Here is a 22,986-nt window from a genome sequence, read left to right on the forward strand (position 1 = left end):
GGCATGAGGCGGCGGCCATGGGGGAAGTTTGCGGCGGAGATTCGGGAACCGAACAGGAATGGTGCGAGGACATGGCTGGGAACTTATGAGAGGGAGGAGGATGCAGCTTTGGCTTATGATAGAGCTGCTTTCAAGATGAAGGGTAGGAAAGCTAAGCTCAATTTTCCACACCTCATTGGGTCAGAAACACTGCCGGAGCCAGCAAGAGTAGTCGCCGGACAGAAACGGCGCCGCCTTCTGGAAGGAAAGCCAGCAGGCTGGTCTACGGAATAAGTTATAGAAACATGTGTGTGTGTGTGTGTGTGTAGAAGCCATGTCAGACGCTTGAAATCGTGTGAATGAATATTCTTAGGTCTGTTTTATTTCTCTCCTCTCTCTTATCATTATTATGTTTCTTTTCTGCTCCTTTCTTTCTTTCTTTCATGCAAAGAAAGGTATAAGGTAGAATTTGAGTTCGGAAAAAAAAAAAAGGTTCAATATTTTTTAAATCAATAAATTCTGTGCAATATATTTTAATTAAATATGATGGTTGATTTATCTCTCCTTTTGGTTATATCTTGTTAAGGTGTGCCTTGGTTCAAGGGCCTTAGGAAAGAAATTAAATGGAGTGTTAATGTTCGGGATTACTATATTAATCAGGGAATATGATATGGAATTATGGTTATTGAGCATTTGCTCTGGTATATCATTGTATTGATGAATCATGAAATGAAATTCACTTTTTACCCGGAAAAAATAAAAATAACTGTGATAGGAGTTTTTTTTTTTGGTAAATGGAGGGTATAAATGTTGATTCATGGACAGAAAATATGTTTATACGTTAATTCATGTAAATTTAGATTTAGATTATACACAGGTAAAGTTATCAATGAGCCAAAAGAAAACCCTTTCAATGATCTTTTAGCGGCAACTCTATAGATAGTCAGTCATGTTGCAAACCATACTCAATCTTATTGTGGTGACTTTCAATTGCTACTGAAAGCTTGACGAAATCAAACTTTTAATTAGATTTTTCGCTGTAATTCTTAAAAGTTATTGCTAAAAGTGATATTTCTATCAGTGACATTAAAAGTCACAACTAAAAGAAACTTTTAACATAGTGCTGTCAATAAGGGCCGGGTTAAAGAGCTAGTTCTTGAAGGGTCAAGGCCTAAAAGAGGGGACCCTTTAAAACCTGCATACTTTAAAATTATTATATTATTAAAGCCCAGTCCTCAGATGTGTGGACCATGTCTACATTCAGCGGGCTATCTAGGAACTCTGACTAGCAGTAGTAAAGAACACAGACACGCAGAATTTTTTCTAATAAAAAACAAGTCATAAATTAGAATTAATAAGATAAAAACAAAATAAACCCCGGTTTTATAAAATAGGAGCATCAAAGTTGAAAAAGAATATATGAAACATTACCCCAAAAAAAAAGAATATATGAAATTTTATCTACAAAAATACATAAAATGAAAATCAGAAAAAGAATTAGTCAATGTAATAAGATTTTATGCAATGACATGCATTATTAAAGTGGAAAAGAAAGTACAGCTTGTTTTGGTAATGATTTTCAGCTTGAAGCCTACAAGTTTCACCAAGTATCTTGCAAATTCCTTGAATTAATGCATATAATTGAGTAAATTATATACCTTACAATTTTAAATATAATAGCAAGTTTTTTAAATTTATCTTAATTCATTTTTGTTTAAAATTCAGTTTATCTTAATTTATCCCATGTTTGACAAAAGCACAGAAGGGAATTAACAACTATCCCGTTTTTCGGATTCCTAAAAGTTTACCAATGAACAGGCGTATATAAACAACTAAAATTAGCAAATTAACAAGTCATATAAGGGAATCAACAACAATACATTAGCAGGATATAAATTAGGAACATAAGTTTGTTACATATACTACGTTTGCACCACAAGATTAAAAGGATTTAATGGCTTGGTTGCATCATACTTTTTGGAGTGTGAAGAGGCATTTATGAGTTCAAACCCCTGACTACCTATTTCTAAGGCTAGCCGTCAGCATTGGAGTTGATTTTTTTTCTTTTAAAAAATAATATCAAAGTTATTTTGATCATTTTACATAAAATTATAATTTTATTTTTATTCTTAGATACTAAATTGAAATTTCAGAACTATTAGGCATTGATATCAAAATTGCTATAGTAATCCATGAATGAAATTTTAATCCCTTTAAAATATCTCCTTATGCGGAGGAGAATTGTGGTGGCTCTACTTTTATTCTTTCATTTGTTTACTTCCTATGCAGCCTCTTTCTCCTCTCTCATCAATTTTGGCGTTTTCTAATTTCTCACATTTCAGTCCCAATCTAAACCATTATGGGTGTGTTTGGGATAGCAGTGGCAGAAGTAACATTTTTTTAATCTGACTTTTACACAAATCAGATTTAGTAAAAGTCAGATAGGGTAATGTGATTTATGATTGGATTGGGAAAAAAAGTCAGTTTGAGAAGGTGAAACTTATTTGGATGATAAATGTAAAAGTAAGTTTGGATGTAAAATGACTTAAAAGGACATGAATCTTATTAAATAGTAAATATCTAATATTATATATATAATGTGAATACTTTTTAAGAAGTAAGGAAAATAAAATGATTAAAATTACAGAAATTTAATTTATTATTAGAAAGAAATTATATGTATAATGTGACCATTTTAAAAGAAGTAATGAAAATAAAATTATTAAAAATAAGGAAATTTAATTTATTGTTAGAAAGAAATTATATATATACTGTTTTGTTTCTGTTTCAGAGTGTGTTTCAAATGGAGGAGTGTGTGTGTCTTTTTTTTTAACTGAGGTGAGAGAAAATTCATGCAAAGGTTAGGTACGTAAAAAATTTTAACACCCAGTTAATTTTTCAACGGTATTATCCCAACACCCTCCTCACCCAAAAAAAAAAAAGCACCTCGAATCAGCTTCTTGTATAAGTCCATTTGGGCTCCACAAGTCAGATTTCACAAACATAGGGTATGTTTGGATTGGCGTTGGACAAAATTGACTTCTAGCTCAACTGACTTTTGTAACTGAAGTTAGAGTAAAAGTCAGTTAGAGTATGTTTGGATAGGTGCTTTTGAAAAGTCAATTAAAAAAGTTGAAAGTTGTTTGGATGATGAATAAAAAAGTTAGTTTAGTTGTAAAATGACTAAAAAAGGCATGAACTTTATTAAATAGTAGTTTTTGAAATTTTATGTTTTTAATGTGATAATAGGTTAAAAAAACATATAAAATTATTATGATAAAATATAAATAGTTTAATTGTGAAATTATGAAATAAAAATATTTGTGCCAGAGAAAAATTAAAAAATACATTGCAAATAATTAATTAAATATACATAATGGACAAACATGAATATAAATCAAAATTCATTTAGTCTGTAATTAAAGTAAACGAAATAACATAACTAATTAGATAGTAAACTTTACATAATTTAGTCTCTAATTGAGTCACGAACACGATTCATTTGCACAGTAGATGTTAAACTTGACGAGGATGCCTCACCAGTTGCATGATTATTGTCTTCATCTATTACACTTCTATGTTCAGCTTCTATAAAGCGATCATCAGTTGGAGAATTTTGCCTGATAAAATTATGGACAGCCATTGTTGCTCAAACTATGGAGACCTGTATTTGAAACTTGAATCTGGGCATATTTCTTAAGATTGCAAACCTATTCTTCCACACCCCAAAAGTTCTTTCAATAGTGGATCTCAAACTTGAATGATAATAATTGAAGGCCTCATTCTAATTTGTATATCTTGGGTGACGATTAAAGTCTGGAAGGTGATAGCGCTCACGTCTGTACGGGCCAAGGTATCCCACTTGTGATGGATAACCAGCATCAACTAAATAATATTTTCCTAAAAAATCATGACTCAATTATATTGAGGTGAAAATAATACAAATGAAGCTGAATTTAAAAATAATTAATTTGGAAATCAAAGAAATATACCTTCAGGTGGATGAGGAAAATTCAGGGATGGAGTTGAGATAGTAGAATGAAAGACACGACCATCATGTGCACTACCTTTCCAGCCCGCCAACACGAATGTGAAACACATATGCCAATCACATACGGCCATGACATTTGACTAGGAAATCCCTTCCTATTGATATATTTGTCTTGCCTAGCTTGACTAACCTTACATTTTATATGGGTACCATCAATTGCTCTAATTGCATCTCTAAAAAATGAGAAGTATCGTGGATCATTTGCTATTTTTGGGTGACAATAGGAAAATGTAGGATCAGTTGGCCTGATATTTTCTCGAGATAAATTGAGGCAAGCAGCTAACACTCGATGAACATGCCGATTGATAGTTTCTCCTGAATGCTGAAACCTTTCCTGAATCATCCTATTACATTGGCCATGCACAATTATATTCAAGAACATGGCAACAAATTCATGGACACCTATGTACTAAGTATTTTGTAACCCATGTTCAACCAATTTAGAACATAACCGATGGAATGTCTTTGTTTCCATTCGAAACATATCCTTAGACCGTCCTTCATGCCCATCTAAAAGTTCTTGAACCCACAAATAACCAGTTTGTTCACTAGTTCTACATGGGTGTTTGCACAGAAAATGTGTCACATACTGACCCATTAACACACTTAGCTCTGATAATTGTGTTGTGTGTTCATGTAAAGAGGGAAGTAATTGAGACCATTCATCTCCCCTATCATCCTCCCAACCCTCGCCCCAACCCTCCGTTGAATCAGACATAATAGATGTTTGTTACTTGTGAATAGATAAACACTAAATATAAGTAAAATTTTCACAAAAAAGAAAAGAAAAGATAATACACAAATTGTCATTAAACTTTAACATAATAATTAAACATAGTCATGAAACACACGTTAAACTTGGTCATTAAACATAGTCACAAAACACAAAACATTAAACCTAGTAATTAGATACATCGTCATAACACATAACACATAATAGTACATTAAGGTAGAAAAACAGAAGTCATAACAAGTATGTTGGCACAACTCAAGGATTCTTGGGTGCAGCATATGGCAGTGGATTTGCAGCATTGTGCTTCAACCAAGCCACTAATACCTCCCGATTTTCTCTCAGACCAACATATATGTCCCTGAAAGTCTTGTTTGCCAGCAGATTACAACACGACACAAAGATGAGTGTCACTGACAATTTCCTTCGTACTCAGTAGATCAATGATCAGCTTAGTAGTGTTATGAATGTTGGCCAATTTGTTTACTGCCACTACTATACTAATTGAAGCCTTCTCAATTGAGCTTACTGGATCTGCTATTCTTCTTTTCGCTAGCATTTTTTGTTTCTTGTACTTATCCAAACCTCCACCTCTCTTCCTCTTCCCTTGGCTCCTTGAACCAATAGGTATACTAGGTGTAGTGTTTGATGTGTTTGCAGTTAAATTGATGCCGTCCAAATCGTCCGAAACTCCTGCAGGGCGTTCAGTGTCAACACCTAGAAGGCCATCTTCACTGTCCCCTGAACCTTCTTCCCAATCCATTGTTGGTCGGTAATCATTTGACTGATCAGTCCTCTGTGGCTCAGGCTGTGGCACAGGCGGGGTTGAAGAAGGTAACCACATAACTTGTCCTAATGCCATAGTGCCCCTATATAGAGTTTCTAATTCAGTCCAGAATTTTAACCCATGCTGTCTAAACTTTTCATATGCTGGATTTTCCTGTAAAGCCAAAAGTAAACAAAGGTTTCAGAAGTCACTAACTGCTTAAAAATTAACAGAAGTTAGTTCATACCCGCTTCTTTCTCTCCCACCACTCATCAGATGCCACCATTGTGTTCCTTTCAGGGTCCCACCCTATGCCAGTCTCCTTACCAATTAGCTACTCAAATAGCTTCCACTCTTTCCTCAAGTTATCCAATCTATTTTTCAGCTGTTTCTTCTAATATCCTCTCCTTGTCTTTTCATTGAATGTTTTGTGAATGCTGTCCCAGCCTGGCTTTGTAAACGAGGATCCTTGATGATGTTTGTTATAAATTTTGTCCATGCATCTTTTGAGAAAAACACCAGTAGTGCTTACATCCCAATACGCTTTGCCTTTATCATTACTCATTGTTCTTGATGAAATTACATATGTATCAAGTTCACAATAAATTTAGAATCAAGCAGTAACACACACGAATAAACCCACAATTAACAGTGTTTGCTTAAACTTTTTATTTAAAAACAATCAATCGATACATTTTTAAACTAATAATGTTCATATGTGTTATCCACTTTATACGCCATAGGACAACCCAACCACATCCCTATTCACTAAGAGCACAAAATTCTAAATGAATTCCATGAATAATAACTCCCACGTATTCTTAGAAAGATTATATTCCTAGAAGCATTTCAAATGAGGCAGATTTATCAGATACTACCAGCAAATTTATCAGATACTACCAAGACACAAGCAAATTTATCAAATACTACCAGGACACAAAAATCAACAAATTATCAAATACTATCAGGACACAAAAATCAGCAAATTTATCAGATAATACCAGAGAATTAAAACCACAAACCAGGAGCAGATGAGTTCGAAGGACGATGAAGCAATACGGTTGATCTCAACATATATACGTATATATGCATCACACATAAGCGACCTTACCTGCGACTTGAAGCTGCGAGTTTGAAACAGGCCCAAGCAGAAGAGATCACAGAGGGAGAAGTGCCAACACACAGTAAATCAAGTGAAGCAGAACAAAGCTGACGACTTGCTTCTCGGTAGCCACTGTTAATCAAGTGGAGCGGAAATCAAATGAAGCAGAGATGGCTGGATGTACGGGAAGCACAGCTACACATCGATGAAGGACGGTGAAGCTCAACAGATCTGGTGAAGCAAACGCACTGAGGATGCAACAAATAGAAGGGGCAAGCTCGGTCGAACAACCGGAGGACCACATTGATCTGTAACAAATACTCCGGCTAATCTCTGGCACATCCAACGGTGAATAAAGTGGCGAGCTTGGTCGAACAACCGGAGGACCACCTGAAATGGAAGAACAAAATAGGAGAGCGTAAGGGAGAAGAGCAGAGCACAACGCTCGATGGTGTGGGAGAAAATGGATAGAGTGAAGGAAGGAGAAGCACCAGCGACAGTCACGGATAGAGACGCACCGGAGAGAAGGAGGGAGGGAGAGCATTCGGTGATGGTGGAGAAGCTCTACGGAGGGAGTGACTGGCGAATGGATTCGGGGAGAGGGAAAATGTAGGGAGGGTTAAAACTGGTAGGTGATATTTTTATGATCTAATAAATGCCCCATAACGGTAGACTTCAATTTCAGATGCTCCAGAAGTAGCTCTCCTTAGCGTTGCCAACGTTCACCGTTTGCCATAAAAGTCGGTTGGATAAGATATTCTAGCCAAACAACCATTTTTCTTCATTTCAGTTGCAAACGTTGGTTTCACAATTTCCTAGGCTCTTTCAGCGTTTGAAACGGCAATCCAAACGTAGCCATAATTGTTGAGCAGCCTAATGACTTCTCCAATGGGGAAGCACGTTTGGGGACCCAAACGTGATCCCAAACACAGCCTATGTGTAGTGGGACATATCGATTTCGAATCTAAACCTAAATACAATGTTTCTAGTTTGACTATGATATGAAGATAATTAAGTGGAATGATTCTTCTTGAATAGCCTAAATATTTCAGAAATGAATTGAGATTTTATATTTATACTTTACAATATTATTCAAAATGTTTCAAAATAAATAATTAATAACATTTAAGACATTCAAATATTAAAATATACAAAAATAATTTTTTATTTATAGAAGAAAATCCAGTTACACTATTTATGATTTATGAACTGTTAATAAGGTACATTTTTATCATAATTAAATTTTATTGGAAAAATGGCAATTAAATCTATCAGAAATACTAAAATTCAAATTGATACTTATACTTTTAATAAATTCATAACAAGATCATTAACTAGAGATTTCATAATGTAGTTAAATGACCACGTTATTTCTCGTTGTCTTTTTGAAGCCATCTCTTTTTCTTTCCCCAGAACCACCGCTGCTGATGACCGGCTGCAAGGGGGATAGTCACCGGAGCGCAATTGCCAACAAGGCAGCAGTCGCTATCGGCAAAAGTGGCTTCAGGGAAAAAAGAGAGATGAAATTGAGAAGTAATGGGGTCATTTAACAAAAATTTGAAATCCCTAATTAGTCCTCTTCGGCTTGAAAAAGAATATGTTAAAAACACATATTTGAATTTGCATTTTGATATTTCAGCTAAATTTAATTGAAAGTTTCCAATTTTATTTTTGTTATAGTAACAAAAGTTGCTTTTTTTAAAGGAAAAAAGAGGGCTGAAGGAATTTTTTAAAACAGTAATACTCGCACTGGCCCTAAATATTAAAGCTACTTAAAAGTTTATTTTGATTCTAAATATAAAATTACAATTCATTTTATTTCTCAAATTTATAATTTTTTCCTCAAATGTCAATGTCACATATTAAAGAGAGTTTCCATCAGTAATTTAAATATCAATAATTAAAGGGGTATTTTGAAAAACAATAACGCACTTTTTTTAAATAACTAAATTAATTTTCCTAATCTTTTATAAATTAGTTATTTAAATTTTATATCTAATAATCCAAAGGTATGATAAAACTTAACTTAAAACACTCTTTGCTGATCCGTAGGTTCCGAGAACTTTAGCTGTTTAGGTGAAAATTTTGACCATGTGATCTTAGAAAATAATGTTGTTTCTGTTTTGGAGGCCATATGCTATTTTTTCTCGCGGGGTAGCTATTAAATATTAATATTTCTTATATCTTTACACGTATATAATTTTCTTTTTCTTAAAACTTAACTGAATATTTCTCTGTTTTTCTTTTTCTATCCTAGTAAAACTAAATATTCTCATATCTTTATCTTCATAAATAATTTTCTCTCTTTACACGTGATGACGGATGATTTTATCCAAAACTATTAAACACGCACAAAAAATGGGATTAAGCAAAAATAGAAATAAATTATTTTTCTTTAACCTTTCCAGATCTCGGGACACAAATCCGAATAATTGTACTATTTTTCATCACCTTCAACATTCTTTTTTTAATCATGATATAATTAGAAGTTAAAATAATTTCAGCAAACCTCATTCTCTTCCAATAAAAGAGTTCAGATAAAAATAGAAATAAAAATATTACTTTCTCCTATTCTTTATGTAAGTAATATTTTCTCACATGGGATTGGTCTTATATATAAGCAACATTTTATATTTGTCTAAAAATTTAATCCCTTTTTTTTCATTGTTACCCAATTACTAGTTACTCTTCTAGTTCTATTCATAGGACTGAGAGAGAAAACATTTTTTGATCCCATTTATAGGGTATTGAGAGAAATTTTTTTGTATGGATGTACAATTTTACCCTTAATTTATTATTGTGTTGACTTTGTTTGTATGAGGTGTATGTTGAATAGGAATAAAGTTAAAAAATTGTTGAATTTTAAATAAGAGTTAATGAAGTTTAAGGTTTTTCTTAGTTTATGTGAAATATATTGGAAGTGACTTATAAATAGGACTAGAAGAATATATGTTTTATTCATTTATTTTCCTTGTCGTCTTCTCTTTTGCTCGTTATCTTCATAAATAATAATATATTTGAGAAAAAAAATTACATCTCTTATATATTTATTATTTTAAACTAATTTTAATAATCTTAATTTGCTTAATTGCCATTTATATACTGAGGGCGTGAGTGAGTAAATATTAAATAATAACAAACGGTCAGATGCATTCCGCACTTTTCCAAGAAATGACGTCCTTTTTTCGTTTGCTTAAAAGCAGGGCATCCAAATTAACGTGTTCAATGTTTGAATAATGAGGCTTTTGAAACCTTTGTCTGGTGATGATGCTTCTGTCCTACTGCTTAACCAATCAAACCATATTTCTTTAAAATATTCTTATATAATATATTATTGTATATATCATCTTATAATTAAATAAATTAATTTTTTAAAAATAATAAATATGAGAGATAATATGAATTAAAATACTATATTTAAGATTAAAGTCAGTTTTCTAAACAAACTAGTTTTAGCACTCATTGCAGTTATGAGCACTAGTGCTCGCTGCTACAATGAGATCTACATCATCCAAATATTCATTGAAAAAAAGTTTTTAAAAAACAAAAATACAAAAAAATAAATCTGGATTATTCATATTAAATCTAGATGGTCCAGATTTTGTAAAATGAGCACAAAAAGTAATTCTTTTCCTAGCTAGCTCCTATATTTTGGATGGAAATTATTAATATAATTAATATCACATATAAATGATGCCTTTATGCTCGCAGATAAATAATATTTGAATTAAGGCCCGTTTGGATTAGCGAAAGAAAAGGTAACTTATTTTTAATTTGACTTTTAAAAAAGTTAAATTAGGTAAAAGTTAGATTAGGTAATGTGATTTGTATTTGGGTTGATTTTTATAAATAAGTCAGTTTATAAAAAATAAAATTATTTGGATTATTATTAAAAAGTAAGTTTAGTCATAAAATAACAAAAAAAAACATAAATTTCATTAAATAATATATATCATATTCTCTCTCTTATGCTATAATCTTTAGTTACATTTCTTCATATTTTCTTTTATCCCATATGTTATTTATTATAAAAGCATATTTAAAATCAAAAGTACTCCATCTTATCCACAATATAAGTCACTTGACGAATTAGTTAAAACGACTTATATTATGAACCAGATGAAATATATTTATAACACATTTACTACTTTTAATTAATTTTAACTAATTTTTTATTATTTACCAATTAATTAATTGAAACTTATAACAAGAATTAGAGAGAGTAGTAAATTTTTTAAAGGCGGGATGCAACTCTTTTTTAACTTTCTCTCTCTCCTTTTTAAAAGCCAAAAGCCATGATTTATACAAAAGTTAAATTGCCAAATCGTGAATCCAAACATCACATTTTGTTCACACAGCACGTTTAGTCATTCAACCACGTGATGGAAGCATGTAAACGCTTTGACAAACAGAGCCTTCACCAATCAAACGCGACGACGAGAACTCCAAATTAACAATTGAAGCTTCATGGAAACAACGAACACAATAATTAAATGGCACAGTCACTTTGAAAAAAAATCATTATACATATATATTCATCTGATCCTAAATATGAGACCCTTATACACACTGGTATAAACGTTTTATATTTAGGACGGGAGGAGTATATAAATACCCAAGCCAAGTTTCACTAATCCTGTGTTTCTATACTGCCACGAAAACTTAATTAGCTTCTCAAAAATGAACTCTAATCATTCTCCTTTCGAATCACTTCAACAATGCCTAGTCGAAGAAGACGATCCTTCCTCCTCCATGGCTCTCATGATTGGCTTCTTCACTGGCAGCAACCGTACTTCGAATCTGGACTGTGACATGGCTTTGCCGGAGCAGGGAGTTAGCAGCTCCACTGGCACGGTGTTTTCCGGCGAGAATGACAACGCTAGGAAACCAGGTGATGATGACAGAGTGAACGGTAGTGACGCCGGATCTGTGGCGCGTGAACGGAACGCGCCACCAAGATGGAGGAATTACCGAGGTGTGAGGCGGCGGCCTTGGGGGAAGTTCGCTGCTGAGATCCGACACCCGAATGGAAACGGTGCAAGGACGTGGCTGGGAACTTATGAGAAGGAAGAGGATGCAGCTCTGGCTTATGATAGAGCCGCTTTCCAGATGCGTGGTAGAAAAGCCAAGCTCAATTTTCCTCACCTCATTGCGTCGCAGCCACCGCCGGAGCCGGCGGCAAGAGTGGTGGCTGGACAGAAACGGCACAGCTCGCCGGAACCTTCGTCGCCGTCAAACAAGACATCTGAGGATGATGGATCTCAAGGGTCAAGCAAGAAGAAGAGCCTGACTGAACTATTGAACAAGTTAGCAGCAAATAGAAGCCATGTCAGATTGGGTTGATATGATTCATTTAAAGGAACACTATCCTGCTCTGTGCTTGCCCTTTCATCATGTAGTTCTGAAGAAAACTTCAAAAGATGAATTCATTTATAATTTATATTATTCTTTTTTTAACTTATTTGTATGGTCCTTCTATGGTATTACTTATAAGGTAGAAAAAGGACGTTATTAAATTTTTCATATGAATGTATGATTTTATTTTTATAATGTAAATTCTTTTAAAAAGATATGGGTAAAATAAAAAATCATTAAAAATTGGATTAATAAAATTTGATATTTTTCTTGATGTAAATTGAGCCACATGAGTATCATTGCCATAAACCCTAACATTATTATGTCTAATCGAGAATGCTTCTCTCAATGTGATTGATCCAACGTTGATATTGCAAGGCCAAAAAAAGCACATGATTGGGAATAAATGAATTAATGCGCATACACATATAATTAAATTAACAAACAATTTTTTCCTACTCACAAATAGCTTCCTATTAAAATAATCCTGTTTAAGAAACTGTACATTAAACATGAGTCTTTCTTTCTTTCTTTTTTTCCATCAGCAAAGAAACTCTTTTAGAAGTTAGCTTCAGAGAAAACAGAAATGATCATACACATCCACGTGTTGCTGTACAAAAGACTTCAATTATTCAATATAGCTCTTCAACAAAATAAAACAGACAACTGTACAAGCCTGGAATGCAGGACATCGTTCTGTCTCGATTTTCAAATAAAAGCATCTTAATTTTTTTTTGGCCAACAAATAAAAACATCTTAATCATGCTCCTTAATTTTTTTTAGCTCTTATATTATATTATACTACTTCTGATTCTAATTATAAGACTTCATTTATAGACTATAAATATGATCTTATAATTAGGACTCTATAAATGAGGTCTTATAATTAGAACTGGAGGTAATATTATCTACTATCAAAATTTAAATTGAATTGATTTCAAATGAAAAAATATTGACCGGTATAATTTTTTATTGACAAAATTTAAATTCAAAACCTTTATTTAATTTAACGATTATTAAATCTATTAATGTATGTCCATTATGCTTGTTAATTTATTTACATATTTGATCATGAAGGCCCAAAAAAAAAAAAAGAGAGAGTATGAAAAAAGAAAGGAGAAAGGCCTAATGATTCCTCCTAGACTGTACTGGGTAGGAATGAAAATCGGCTAGGTTAAGCTAGACTTTAGCTAAATAGACCTGGGCTTGCAATAAATATCTAGAACTCAAGCTTGAGCCTGAGCCCACATATGGGCTCTTTTTAGGCTTAAGCTTGAGCCTTCAAAGGGCCTAACAAGACTTGAAGCATGTTTAAAGGCCTATTTAAAATATGGGCCTTTAGATAGGCTTAAAAATATATGTTTCCAAATTCATATATAAGCCTTCAAATCTATTTAAAAACTTACATTATATCTTAAAAGTTCAGTGAAAAACACAGATAAGGGGAGAGGAAGTAAGCTATGAGCAATTGAAAAGATGAGAGGTAGAGGGGAATGATTGATAAATGAAGGGAGACTCATGATCTTACGTAGGAGTATTGTGATGTGAAACTCATGATCAAACTAGAGTTTATAATTTTATAAACAATTTATAAAATTAATTTATATTAAAAAAAAACTAAATAGGCCAAGCCTATTTGCCTAAATAAGCCTGTAAATAGATCTGACTATAAACTTGACGTATTTACTAAATAGACTAGGCTAAACTTTATATAGGCTGAACTATAGGTTCCTGATACTTTCATCCCATGGGTGGCCTAGGTGAGGAATATTTTTGGAGGATCTCCAAAACTGCTCGTAGTTTTTTTGTTTTTTTAACCTTTGTTAAGTTGGAAGCTAGGATTTTATCCTAGTTGTATTTTTCTCAAGCTTCAATTTACCTATGTAACTAAAAAAAAAAAATACTTTACAAGATTAAGAGATCAAAGGCCATTTAACTGCCTTTTTTTTAATAGGAGGATACTTATATAAAAAAAAATTCCTCCATAGTCTATACCATATCTTTATTTTTTTGGTTGTTATCGGAAAAAAGTTTTTGGACAAATTTTTTTTGCATAGAATTCTCAACTAGTTCTTATATTAAAAATTTGAAGTAGTAATTAAGTTCACATTGGTCTACGTTCAAAGCATTGTTTCATATACTTTTTTTTTTTAATAGTTGAAGTAATGTTTAACAACACTTTGAAGGCACGGGATCACTTATCTTCACCGATTTGGTTGGTGTAGTAACAAGAATAACACTGTAATAAATGAGGGAAACGTATAATATAAATAGATAAAGAATTAGCTAGAGGTATCCGCAACATATTATAATTTAAAATCTCAAGGCTTAATAATTTATAAGTTATTTCACATTTGTATATTTTATTATAAAACTCAGTTCTATTCGATGAGACGTTTTTAATTTTATTTAAATCTATCTTTAGACATTCTTACAAGAGCATGTCCACCCCAAATTATATTTAGTATTTACCCATTAAAAGCGACAACGGTCAAATCGCAGCTATAGTCAGCAGAAACGTGATTCCAAGCTTGCTATTAATATTTCACGCCTTGTTTAATTTCTTGTTTTGAAGATAATTTTTTGTTTTTAAAAATAAAAAATTATTTGATGGTTGATTATTTCAATTAAATGTTTTATAAAACAGAAACTAGAAATCTTTCAAAATTGAAAAAAAATCAACAACGTTTATATGTTTTTTATTGTTTTCGGTTTTGTTATTTTTCTTAATTTCTCTTCCTCGTCACAGCCACGCTCTCTCGCGCTTGCCTTTTGGGTTGTTTGTTTTTGCCTACGTTGTCTCTCACTCCTCCAACTCTCCATCTGTGATAGCTGTACTCTCCACTCTATTTCTCAACTTCTCTCAACTCTCCAAGTCGATTTTAAAAACAATTGTATCATACAAATTTTATGGTTTTTTTTTTTACAAATATAGCTTTTTTTTAGAAAAATAATCCAAACAGATTTATTTTAATCCCAAAACTTGTTTTAAAAAAACAGTTTTATAAAAATGTTCTAAAAACAGAAAAAAGAACCAAGCTAGACTTTTTTTTCTCTTTGTTATCTTATGTAAGTTCGTTCTTGAAGATTCAACACAATACAAGCGCACCATATAATGTTTAGTAAAACAGTTTCCAAATTAATATACTCTTCTGGTCCTAAATATAGAATCCATTTTGTAATGTAAATTACACTACAAAATCGGTCATATATTTAGAACCAGAGGAATAACATGAATGCCCATCACGAGCCATGGAAGGGGATCGATGCTTTATGTTTGGTCGAACATCTGAATAAAATCGTGTGTTTTGCTTTTATACCAGTTTGACATATTATGTAACTTACCTCACATACCAATGAAGTATTAAATTGATATAATTTTTTAAATTTGTCCTTATTAATTTTTTATTTAAATTTATTAATCATTTTCACCTCTTTCTTCATTTTCTCTCTTCCCAACAAAAATTAAATAGGGGTAAAATTGAAAAATAAAGATTAATAACCCTACAATACAAGTTAATTACTTATGTGTAGTATGTGTACTTGAAAATATGGTGAACATTGCATTAAAATATGATTGTTGTCAACAAAACGTAATCAAAGACAAGGGGATGATATTGTATATAAGTTTTTTTTTGGGCCAGAATATGTAAGTTGTTTAATAATTAGAAAATTATTCAGAAAAATGTTGCTAGGTGATTAATGATCCTAAAATATAAGGAATATTTAATGCCTAAATTTTGAGGACAATCCATTTTATTTTTATTTTTTGGGGGTGGAATAAAATAGTTTTATCAATTTGAATTTCGAATTATGATTCGCTGCGTACGTTTGTGGGAAAATTTGATAATCCTTAATTTTTTTTAGTTTCCGTTTTTATGTTAAAGATGTAATTAATTTAAAACGTCTTCATTTTTAAATAATTCATATGTTATTTATTCATTATTAAAATAATCTCATCAGTGTTTCGCATAGAAAATGAAAAAAAAAGTGACTAAAAATAAATGTTAAAAGTAATTTTGTATTTATATTTTAATGTTGCATGAGATTTTTTGATAGGCCGCATTATTTATAATTTTCTGGTAATTTAGTTTGTTATAAAACTTAAGATAATGAATATTGTAGAAAAAATTAAATAGCTTTCTTTTACACAGTATGTGAGAGCTTTAGCTAAGTTCACATTGGTCTACAAAGTGAGGCTTTATTCAACTTTGAAGTCAAGGGATTCCTCCTCTTCACTGGTTTTATGTATCTTTAGATGTATTTCTCTACACTGACTTGAAAATAAAATTTGTTGTTTTAAATTATATATCATAAGTTGATTTGGATTTTTCTATATATGCTTAACTCGCCCTGAGTGAAGAGTGAAAAATATAAAATAATGAGTATCATTATATTGCATTATTCGTAAATCTTGAAACTACTACCTCTTGCCCTTAATATTAGAACTGATTTGACTTTCAATTTAGTTTAAATATAATATTCCAATCTACTTTGATTTACAAAGAGCAATATTTACCTTAGATTCATGATCAACTTTACTTAAATTAGTTAAAATTAATTAATACTTTCAAGACTTCGAAATTATTCTCCATAAAATTTATTATAATTAGAGGATGTTTTTTAATTGGTTGGAACCTGGAAGGTTGTTCAGTTGATTAAAAAATACAAAAAAAGACATAAAAAACTAATACTACATTTTGTTCTTAATATAAAAGCTAGTTTGACATTTAATATAAGAACCTAATTTATTTTGTCTGTAATATTTATCTATTTTATCCCCAAGAAATCATTATAGTAGTTATATATATTGAGGAGTTACGATCAATAGGTAATTCAAATACACATAATTAATAAGGGTATTTTAGAAAAAATAATATTTATTTATTATAAATAAACAACCCAACTAACATCTTTAGTCTTTCTAAATTAGTCAACTAGATCTTATATTAAAAACTAAAGGTAGTACTTTAGATAAAATGTTATATATATAAACTAATTCTGATGATATTTTCCCCTTAAACATAACATTCTATAATAGATTTAAAAACCTTACAACATGTTTTAGTGTAATCAATTAAAAAAATCATAAATTTAAAATTAGAAACAGTACTTTTTGCTGACCCCTAGGTTCCCAGAAGTTAAGCTGAAGATTTTGACCACATGCTGATATTCATTAAAATTAGAGCGTCATCATCTATATTATTAATTCAGTATTGGAGGTCATATACTATTTTTGTCTCAGGCATGTGGTTATTAATATTTCTTATAAATATCCTATATTTTAAAGTTAATATGTTCATGTCTTTATCTTTTTTTTTTTGGCCCAACTCTATCTTGTTATGTGAGGGATTAAAATATAGTATATTCATTGTCAAAATATACTACTCATCGTGTTCTTAATGTGAGAGTTAATTTGAAAGTTCATGTTAGTGTAAGACTTATTTCGTATATTTATCAATTTTTTTTAAACTAATCTTATTGATATTCTTTTAACAATAATCAAGTAAGAGAGGAAGAGAGAAGATTAAAAAAAGATGATTAGAGTATTTAAAAAAATCATATTAACTAATTTAATTAAGATCCTTAATCTACTTAAATTAGTTAATTATGTCTTATATTAATGACAAAGGAATATATTTTAAAAAGTTGCGGCTTCATTGCTTTTAATTAGAGGGATATGCAAGCTTGAGGTTACATATGAGAGTGAATTCACAATTTGAGAGCGAATTCACAATTTCTTCGTCCTTATTGGAGAGTTCTTGTACTACTTGGCTATAAAAACATTGTCAACACGTTACTTTATTCAAAACTCTTAAACGGACATTAAACAAATAATAACAAAACCTTATCCCGCGAGATAGGAATCACATGATATTATTAAGGTCTATCAACTACGAAATCTAATGATATAATTTTAATCAAAAGATTTTGTTTAATAATTTTATTGAATGTTCTCTTTAACTTTTCTCTTTCCTTTTTTCAGATGATTTTATACTACTCCTCCGATCCTTAATATAAGATCCATTTAACTAATTTAATTAAATTAAGAAAGTTAGGTAAGTTATTTAATTATAAGAAATATGACACGTTTTTTCTAAAATACCATAATCATCTTTCTTAATACCCCTCTTCCTCTTCTATTTGATTATAATTGAGAGAGTATCCATATGGGTAATTTAGAGAAAATTGATAAATATGAGAAATGAGCCTTATATTTAGAATCAAAACTAACTCAACAATTAGGTTATATATTAAGGACCGGAGAAGTATATCAGTTTTGCTCACCGATGCATCCAAACCGACAGAAAAATGGTGATTATTAAAAAAAAACATTGCTAGATCGATGAGAGCAATATAAAAAGACTAAAATTTGAGATGTATATTAAAATGCGTTGCTAATTTTATTTTTCAAAGATTAACTTTGAGGTTTGTGCTGTCCTCGAAGTCAAATTTATCTAATTTTTTTGGCTTAGAAAAAAAAAAGACATCAATAGTTTATCTAACGAGGTTTTCAACCTTTGACTAGTGTTGCTTCTGTCATACCGCTTACACAGCAAAACAACTTATCAGCCAGCAGTTTAATTATTAATATATTTAACATCATATACATAAAGAAGCCATTTATAGCATCCTCATAATTAAGCCTTTTATATTCAAGAATAAATAATATTTGTTTGAATTAGCCAATCACACGCGACGACAACAACTCAAAATTAACAAGTGAAGTTTCATGGAGACAACAAACACAAATAATATCATCACTTTAAACAAAAGTCATTATACATACATGCATGCATGCATGCATGCATGCATACATACATACATCTAAATATATATATATATATAGATATTTTCACAGATCCTGTGCTTCTGCACTATCACCAGACTTAGCTTCCCAAAATGATCCCAAATCATTCTCCTTTTCAATCAGTTCAACAAGCTCTCACGAATGGCTTCTTCACCGGCAATGACCCTACTTTGAATCTTAACTGTGACATGGCTTCGCCGGAGCGGGGTGTTATTAGCCCACTGGCACAGCGAGAATGACAACGCTGTGAAACCAGGTGGTGGTGATGACAGAGTAAATGGTAATAACGACGCAGGATCTGTGGCGCGTGAGGGGAACGTGCAGCCAAGATGGAGGAATTACTGAGGCATGAGGCGGCGGCCGTGGGGGAAGTTTGCTGCTGAGATCCGGCGCCCGAAGAGAAACGGTGCGAGGACATGGTTGGGAACTTATGAGAAGGAAGAAGATGCGGCTTTGGCTTATGATAGAGCTGCTTTCAAGCAAGTGGAGGGGTAGAAAAGCGAAGCTCAAATTTCCACACCTCATCCGATCGGAGCCATTACCGGAGCCGGCGAGAGGGCTGGCTGGACAGAAGCAGCACCGCTCGCCGGAACCTTCATTGCAGTCAAACGCTAATGGAACCCAAGGATCGAGTAAGAAAAAGAGCCTAACTGTTCTATTGGGAAATCTAATGGGAAAAGAAAAACAAAACAAAAAAAAAACAAAACAAAAGTGATAGCTTCTTCATCGTTTTCCTGTTCTCCTTTGGCGTTTTATGAAGGTTTCAAGTTAAAGGGAATCCGTCTGAGTTACACTGTCAGGGTCACCCAAATAGTGAAGAAGCTACAAAATAACACTATATCAACAAATTCTATGACTATTGCTGACTGGAAGACGGTGTCGGTTGGGCGGCAAAGTTGAACGGAAAGCTGAACGGAAAAACGCCAAATGGGGGGCCATCAGAAGAGGTGAACTGGCATGCGTTTCCAAGAAAGATGACACAGCAACGCCACGTGGAGTTGGAAACAAATATTTGCCACATAAGATGAGTTATAGATGATAAGGATAATCATATAAAAATGAGAAAAAATAAGGAGTTGAGTAACAGGCAAGTTAAAAATTCGGTTGTGCTAAATCATAGTTAAAAAATTGAATTATAAGTGAGTTAAAAATTGAAGGTTTAAAAGATTAATTTTCCGTTTGAATAATAATAAAGTTTTTATCAATTACTTTTGTTAAAATATTTAACATTTTGACTCTGGATTTGTCTTTGCATATATACACCATAGTTTAAACGAAGCAAAATAAACCATACTTTAAACAAAAACAAAAATAGTTCGCAAAAAACAAAAGCAAAGACACACAGAGAGAGAGAGAGAGAAGAAAAGAAAAGAAAACGAAAGCAAGTGATCAAAGAGCTCTTAAATAAATGTTAGAGAAAAGAAACTATCATACCATATCATATATACATATATAGTATATATCTATTATATATATATAATTCTTTGTATACAAACTAATCACACGCACGAGGACAACCACTGTATATTAACTTAAAACCCTCTTATACTTGAAGTTTCATGGAAACAACAAATTCAAGAATATTACGGTCAAAACACAAAAACTCAAGAATAAAATAATATATCATCAATCCCTTCAAACGAACGTCATTATTTATACATATAAATAACTCATGTTTCAGTATTGGTCACATCTGTGCTTCTGTTCTCTCACAGCATAAACCTAGCTTCTAAAAATGATCCCTAACAATCTTTCTTCTTTCGAATCAGTTCAGCAAAACGATCATCGTGATCCTTCATCTTTCACTTCTCTCATGACGAATAATTTCTCCTTCACGTCAAGCTCTGCTACTTCAAACCCTAACTGCGACAGTACTGCTTCGCTTGAGCAGTCTCTGAGCAACTCCAGTGGCGCGGTGTTTTCCGGTGAGCACGAAGACACCGTGAAACCATCAGCAGGTGGTGATAGAGCCGATAATAATGTTAGTAGTAATGCAGATTCTGTGGCGCGTGAAAGGAACGCGCCGCCTAGATGGAGGAATTATAGGGGTGTGAGGCGTAGGCCGTGGGGGAAGTTCGCGGCTGAGATCCAGGACCCGAAGAGGAACGGAGCAAGAACGTGGTTAGGGACATATAAGAAGGAAGAGGATGGAGCATTGGCTTATGATATAGCTGCTTTTAAGATGAGGGGTAGAAAAGCCAAGCTCAATTTTCCACATCTCATTGGGTCGGAATCGCCGCCAGAGCTGCCGGAAAGAGTAGTCAGCGAGACGAAGCTGCAGTGCCACTGGCCGGAATCTTCATCGCCGTCAGGGTGTGCATCTGAGGATAACGGTGGATCTCAAGGGTCAAGTAGTAAGAAGAGGCTGACTAGTCTATTGAATAAATTAGCAACAAATAGAAGCCAAGTCAGAAGCTTGAAATAATTATGCATTAATGCTGATCATGATCTATTATTTCTCTTCTCCTACGCGCTTTTTCGTCCAAAACATAATTTCATGTAATTTTCAATTTTGTATGTTAGTGTCTAATTATTTTTGTTTGGTTTTTCAAAAGTCTAGCTGCAGTTTTGAAATTGCCATAAAATAATATTTGGGGTGCACTACTACTAAGATTTTACCCAAAGCAAATCATTGATCATCAAATTATTCTATCTGTTAATAATCATTTTCTCTTATTGAGCTAATTACCATTGTTCACATAATAAATACTACCCCCGGTTCTTAATATAAGAACTAATTTACTAACTTGAGTACATTAAAGAAATTAGTTAAGTTGGTTATTTGTAATAAATGGATATTATCTTTCCTAAAATGTCTTTAATAATCTAGTATATTAGCTAAAACTATAATTATTACAAGAACTACCTTAAAAAAAAATATGAGAGATAAAATGGATTGTAATTTTATATTTAGAACCAAAACAAAAGTCAAACAAGCTTATATTAAAGACCAGAGGTAGTAATATCTAAAATTAGAGGCAGGCTGTTAAGCGAAGAGAGATTAGTTTTTGTTATGGATGATGATGTTTGTGGTTAAAAAAAAAAAAACAGACACGGTTGATGCTGAAATCATTAAAAAAAAAAAAATCTTTCATCCAAAATACCTGTGTGTGTGTGTGTGTGTCTATATACATATTATTTCAGGATCAAATAAGCATATGATTACCTAGAAGCGCGTGGTTGTAAGACTTAAACAACGTTTTATTCTTTTCGTAAAAAACTCGTTGAATATCTACTTAATTACTACTCACTCCAGTTCTAAATATAAATGGAAAATTAAAAAAAAAATACTTCTAAAATTTCTAAATCTCAAATCAGGAAGGACTATAAAAATGTATTGTTATTTGATTTTTAAATATTATCAATTATTATTAAAGTATAGTAAATAAGACTGATTTAGAATTTAGAATTTTAAAAATATTTTTTTGAGATTCTTCGAAATATAAAACCTAGTTAAAGAGGTTATTTTTATTCTAAATACAATATTTCAATCCATTTTGTCTTCCAAATTTATAATATAAATTTTTTTTAAACTATCCATTTTGATCATATATGTTAAAAGTTTACATATGAAAAATAATGATTGAATGTAGTATTTTTTAATATTTGATTTTCTAACTCTTATATTTAGATTTTTTATTTATTTATTTGTGTATGTTCGTTGTTGAAGATTAACACTAATTACCAGCACTAATTACTACTTACTAGTGCACCTTTAGCTTTCAAACACTTTAATCTAGTCAATTACAAGGTGGGTCTTAGTTGAACAATACAATGGTAAAACAGTTTAATTTCCAAATTACATATTTTAATTTGCTTTCAGACTGAAAAGCAGTCAATCTTGGTCTATTTACTTATAATATATATATATATATATATATTTATATGAATGTCCCCCACGAGCCATGGACAAGTTATACAGGTATGGTCATTGTTCAACTTACTTTCAATAAATCTTATGTTTCACACTTTATGTACTTTAAGATCAATGCCGTCGACATTTCGTTAGAATAGCAGTTGTGGGCTGTGGTCAACAAAACATTTAATGTAAGATCAGATTAAGAAAAGACGTTTGATGCATATATAATAAGATATACTATATCTCCTATACTTAATATAAAACTCAATAACTAATTAAAAAAATTAAAAAATTATTTTAAAATATTTAAATTTATCATTTTTTTCAAACTAA

General features: G+C 31.9%; 3 protein-coding genes and 1 pseudogene across 3 annotated transcripts; 2 read left to right on the forward strand and 2 right to left on the reverse strand.

Annotated features, from left to right (window-relative positions):
- Window positions 1-3,763: 3,763 nt before the first annotated feature.
- Window positions 3,764-4,748, reverse strand: LOC114711089 (uncharacterized; annotated as a pseudogene).
- Window positions 4,749-5,145: 397 nt separating this feature from the next.
- LOC114711090 (uncharacterized) lies at window positions 5,146-5,812 on the reverse strand. Its single transcript, XM_028895443.1, has 2 exons — window positions 5,774-5,812; window positions 5,146-5,700 (listed from the first exon to the last, which is right to left on the reverse strand). The coding sequence occupies exons 1-2, from the start codon at window positions 5,810-5,812 to the stop codon at window positions 5,146-5,148; spliced, it is 594 nt and encodes a 197-aa protein (XP_028751276.1).
- A 5,496-nt stretch (window positions 5,813-11,308) lies between these two features.
- On the forward strand, window positions 11,309-11,971 carry LOC114711091 (ethylene-responsive transcription factor 1-like). The gene has a single exon (XM_028895444.1). It carries the CDS (start codon window positions 11,309-11,311, stop codon window positions 11,969-11,971), a length of 663 nt encoding a protein of 220 aa, XP_028751277.1.
- An 8,558-nt stretch (window positions 11,972-20,529) lies between these two features.
- On the forward strand, window positions 20,530-21,219 carry LOC114711092 (ethylene-responsive transcription factor 1-like). The gene has a single exon (XM_028895445.1). It carries the CDS (start codon window positions 20,530-20,532, stop codon window positions 21,217-21,219), a length of 690 nt encoding a protein of 229 aa, XP_028751278.1.
- The last annotated feature ends 1,767 nt before the right edge of the window (window positions 21,220-22,986 follow it).

This window comes from Neltuma alba, unplaced genomic scaffold (assembly GCF_004799145.2).
Source record: "Neltuma alba isolate B1F8T4 unplaced genomic scaffold, ASM479914v2 tig00011277_pilon, whole genome shotgun sequence".
Lineage (NCBI taxonomy): Eukaryota > Viridiplantae > Streptophyta > Magnoliopsida > Fabales > Fabaceae > Neltuma > Neltuma alba.

Excerpts from the sequence above, each read along its gene's own strand:
- LOC114711090 (XM_028895443.1), bottom strand. The coding sequence starts at position 5,812 with ATGGTGGCATCTGATGAGTGGTGGGAGAGAAAGAAGCGG. Across the intron at positions 5,701-5,773 it reads GGTGGGAGAGAAAGAAGCGG|GAAAATCCAGCATATGAAAA; the intron begins GTATGAACTAAC and ends TTGGCTTTACAG.
- LOC114711091 (XM_028895444.1), top strand. The coding sequence starts at position 11,309 with ATGAACTCTAATCATTCTCCTTTCGAATCACTTCAACAATGCCTAGTC.
- LOC114711092 (XM_028895445.1), top strand. The coding sequence starts at position 20,530 with ATGATCCCTAACAATCTTTCTTCTTTCGAATCAGTTCAGCAAAACGAT.